Genomic DNA, 4,266 nt, shown 5'->3' with positions numbered 1-4,266 from the left:
ATATCATATTTAGTAATTCAAGATTGAATTATTTAAAGCATTTTAAGATCTAGCTTCGACCGTATAGGGCTCTTATTTATCGGTTGTCTTTCACATACACGGTCTAAAAATTATATTATTCCTTATTAGAATTATTTTTATTTAAAACATTATTTATTAATAATATATTTTATTTATTATTATATTATCTATACGTATATATAATGCATAATACATTTTCATTGCGTTATTGTATTATTAAGTATCATATTAGATTGCGATGTAAACACGCAACGGATAAGAAATAAAAACTAAGCAGTCAAGCTTGAATCTAAAGTGCTGAAACAATTCTTTGTAGGTATACTTTGATAATATGTACAAATTTAAAAGTCGCAAATTATGTAAATAGTTTTAGGAAAATTATAACAAAATTCATAAAAAACTTATTAAAAAAATACAACAAAAGGTCTTTAACAACATTTTTACTAGTTATAAGAAATTGACTATTTTCTCTCTGCTTTACATCAGTTTGACATCCAGTGAACATGTATGAAACAATTGGTAGATTTTAGCAATTAAAAGGATTAAAAAAGAAATTTTTTTGGAAAAATTTATCTTCTTGACTTATTCACAATCACAGAAGAAAAAAAAATTGTCTTTTCGTCTTATTCACAAACATTACATTATTAGATATAAATTTGATGATATATGTTTAACAAAAGACTAACAAAATAATTATAAATATGTTTTAATATATCATGATCTATTTTTAAATTGTGAATTACATAAATAAAATTTAAAAAAAATATAAAAAATTATGGATTATATATGTGGAGAACAAAAACGAATTTTTTTTTTAGTCATAACGAGAAGGTATCCAGTAATTAGCTATGGCAAATTTATGACATACCTATATGGTGCAATGTTAGGCCATGTAGATCCTCGTCCTTCCTGTTGTTCCGTTTCGAGCCTATTAATTAAATTACTTCTCACTGAATCAACACTGTTCCCCTTTTCTATCACTATACCCAAGGACTGCAAGTGTGCGTTTATAGAGAAATATTTTAACATTGGATAGTGCATAATTTCGTACTCACGACAGATCGGATTGTTGTCATCATCGGCACAATCTATAGCCGAAACGACAACAATATCATTCCAAGCTAAAACATTATTTTTATTTATTTAATTATGTATCTGTATTTATTTAATTATTATGTATATGTAAATAAGTAAAAAATAAACGATTTCACGGACATGGTTTTCTGACCAAATTAATTTTTCGAGAAGATTACTCAGATAACTAGGTTTGACAAATAGTTTATGTAGTCTTTCCTTTAACTATTTGCTCGAATAAGATTATTTGAGAACTTACATAGAACATCGTTTGCCAAAGCCTTCCATGTCGGTGCGAATCTATAACAAAAGCCGCACCAACTGTTATAAAACTCAACTAGCCAACTCCTGGTGCTCTTGTAAACACTTGTTTTGAAATTTGTGGCATTGAGTATTACTACATCATCGCTGGCATTATATAAGCCTTGACCACCTAGGTTAATCAGACTTTGATCCTTATGAGCTACTGCAGTTGCGCTGCTCCAGTTTATCATTAGAATGTTGAATAGGCACAATCTTAGTATAATCCCTGTTACTTCTAGCTGCTCCATCTTGCATCTCTAATAATTGACATTAGAATCCAACTACTCCCACTTTGTCTATAATTATGAAATATCAATTGATCATTAAAGTGATACATTAAATATATCATTTTAATATTGCATATATTAACTTTGATACCCATTTTGTAGAACGATGGTTAACAGTTTTATCATATTCTCTCAATTCTCAGTATTGCAATTAAGATTCTTTTTAATTAAGCTCACCATCAGAAAATATTACTCCAAGAATTACAGTTATAACATAATAAAACATAGTAAAATACATCTATAATTTTAATTATTTTTAACAAATTTCAAATTAAAAACATGATAGAAATTAAGATTACTTTTCCATGGCAGATTTTCATGGCACGAGAAAGGTAAGTTGAAAATTAATTAAGAATAACTGCCAATTAAAAGAAGAGTAGGAATGATTATGCAACATCTCGCACATATTATTTAAAAATATAATTAAATACAAATTTGCTTTCCACAGGATTAAGATATAATCTAAATTTTTCTTAATAAAATAGAAAGAATTCACTCAACTTTCTGCAGAGAACTTACAATATAATTTGATTTTTAAAACGAGGAAAAATCGCTGAACATTTCACAGGACTTGCGTGATTTTATGAATTTTATGCGTGAAAAATTGAGTACTAAGATAAGATTGAACAAAATGCAAATAATGTCATTTTATAATATGCGGTTCAGTGTAACGACAGATTGCAATCTAATAATGAAATGAAAAAATGCTGTACAGGTACAGTACTTTTCGACGTGTTACCTCGTATTTTTCTATCGACAGATACGTTCCCAGTCAACTGACAATTTGAACGATATGAGATCTCGTTGGTTCCCCTTAACATCAGAGGAAGTAATTTCCTAATTTACTAATTTACATTGATGTACGTATGTACATATACGCATGTATGTACATACGTACATACATGGCACCGATCGCGAATCTCGGCTCTTGGCGAATACAATCGCAACGTGACCAAACATAACCTGGGCCCAGTGACGGCAGTGATGTCACTGATGCTGAGGATGTGTTCCAAATTTACTGTCAGCACTGAAAATGCGACAGTTTACGTTACGTGCACTATAGATTTTCAGTACAGGCAGTCAATTTTGGAACATAGCCTGACTGATACCACTATGTTCAACTTGCAAGTGCAACTGATGTGTGATGTCACCGATATCACTGATGTGCAGTTTGTGCCATGGTGGAAGGATAACATAGGTGTGTGCAGTTTGCAAGTGTCTCTCTCTAATTCTTTGCCCTCTCGTTCCTTTTCCGACGGTTCGGCATCCGCCAGTGCTGTCAACCTAAAGACAAAATAATGTTGTCTTTGTTGCACGCACGCATTTAACCTCTATCGATTTCTTTTTATTATGTATAGCGAAGCGACAGTGAATATACTGTAACGTAAAATTATAAAATATATACATCCTACAATAAAATATATACCCTGCATATTTTTTCACACACACACACACAACATAAAAAGCGCAGGAACCATAAATGAGACAATTTTAATGTTTAATAAACTTTTTCATTGGATATAGTATTATTACAATTTATAAATCACGGCTAATATAATAAAGAGAAGGATTATAAAGGATAATATATAATTATAAATAAACTTGTACATAAACATAATTTATAAATGAAGAATAATATGTAAAAAGAATTATCATAATAAAGAATATAATAAATTATACAAAATTATACATAATTATATGTGAGCAATTCTTTTAAGTTTCTCCAAACTTATGTTTAAAAAAAAGAAACAATACGAAAATTATCTTTCTAAATATCTTTTATGTTTTCTCATTAGTGTTATTTGGCATACGAATTACTGTATAAAAAAAGAATCAATGTATAATTATATAAAAAGGAGAAGGATGAATATGTATTTGGTATATAATTATATATGTTCATACGATTCTTTATATTTATATATATTTTGATGTTAAAAAATACACGTTTAAAATAATTTCATAGATGTTAATACGTGTATCAAGTGCTCGATATGAATAAAATCATAAGAATATTTTATTCTTATTTTATTGTTTTATTGTTATTTATGTTATCTGAAAAGTTACCGTAAAAAGAATCAATATTTCAGAAAGAATCAGTCCTCCACCATGCTGTCAACCAAATAAGCATCTCGATTTTAACTCAAATCTTTACCGTATTGTATTAATATTGAAAGATTATTTAAATACACTTTTTTTTAAACACAAACGAAATCCTTAAATAAATAACAATAACCTTTCGAAACTGCTCCAATCACACGTTGCTGCAAAGAAAAGGATGCGCGAAGAAAAGGATAAACGCACATGGATGTGACAAGGATGCATTCAATTCAGTTGCAGCACCGACGAGATTTCAGGCCTGTTCTTTTTGTCTGAACTTTTGCACCAGTTCATCTTTCTTCCTCTTCTTTTCTTCCGGAGAGAAAAGGAAGAAACATGAACTGGTGCAAAAGTTCAGTCAAAAAGAACAGGCCTATTATTAAAGACCGACATCCTTATGGGAGTTCGTGTCCTTGTTAATATTGAAGTGATTAAGAGTAAAAAAACTGATAATATTGTACTAATTTTATGATTTATTAGTTTA

General features: G+C 29.3%; 1 protein-coding gene across 4 annotated transcripts in view; it reads right to left on the bottom strand.

Moving 5' to 3' along the window:
• LOC108723490 (sulfhydryl oxidase 2) overlaps positions 1–2,829 on the bottom strand; it is a 5,246-nt gene extending 2,417 nt beyond the window's left edge. Inside the window, exons 1-3 of one of the 4 annotated variants that reach the window (XM_018449292.1) lie at positions 2,399–2,829; positions 1,355–1,694; positions 890–1,142 (exon numbers count right to left, since the gene is read on the bottom strand). In XM_018449292.1, coding sequence (XP_018304794.1) covers positions 890–1,142; positions 1,355–1,646 — 545 coding nt within the window. In that variant the 5' untranslated portion in view covers positions 1,647–1,694; positions 2,399–2,829. Of the gene's footprint in view, positions 1–889; positions 1,143–1,354; positions 1,695–1,776; positions 1,849–2,398 lie in introns of those variants that run through there. The other 3 variants (XM_018449294.1, XM_018449293.1, XM_018449296.1) reach the window with 3 other exon arrangements.
• Between the last annotated feature and the right edge of the window lie 1,437 nt (positions 2,830–4,266).

Source organism: Mycetomoellerius zeteki, unplaced genomic scaffold (assembly GCF_001594055.1).
Source record: "Mycetomoellerius zeteki isolate Tzet28-1 unplaced genomic scaffold, Tzet1.0 scaffold241, whole genome shotgun sequence".
NCBI classification, from domain to species: domain Eukaryota; kingdom Metazoa; phylum Arthropoda; class Insecta; order Hymenoptera; family Formicidae; genus Mycetomoellerius; species Mycetomoellerius zeteki.
The sequence above is the reverse complement of the archived record's forward strand: the minus strand, read 5'-3'. Positions and strand labels throughout refer to the sequence as shown.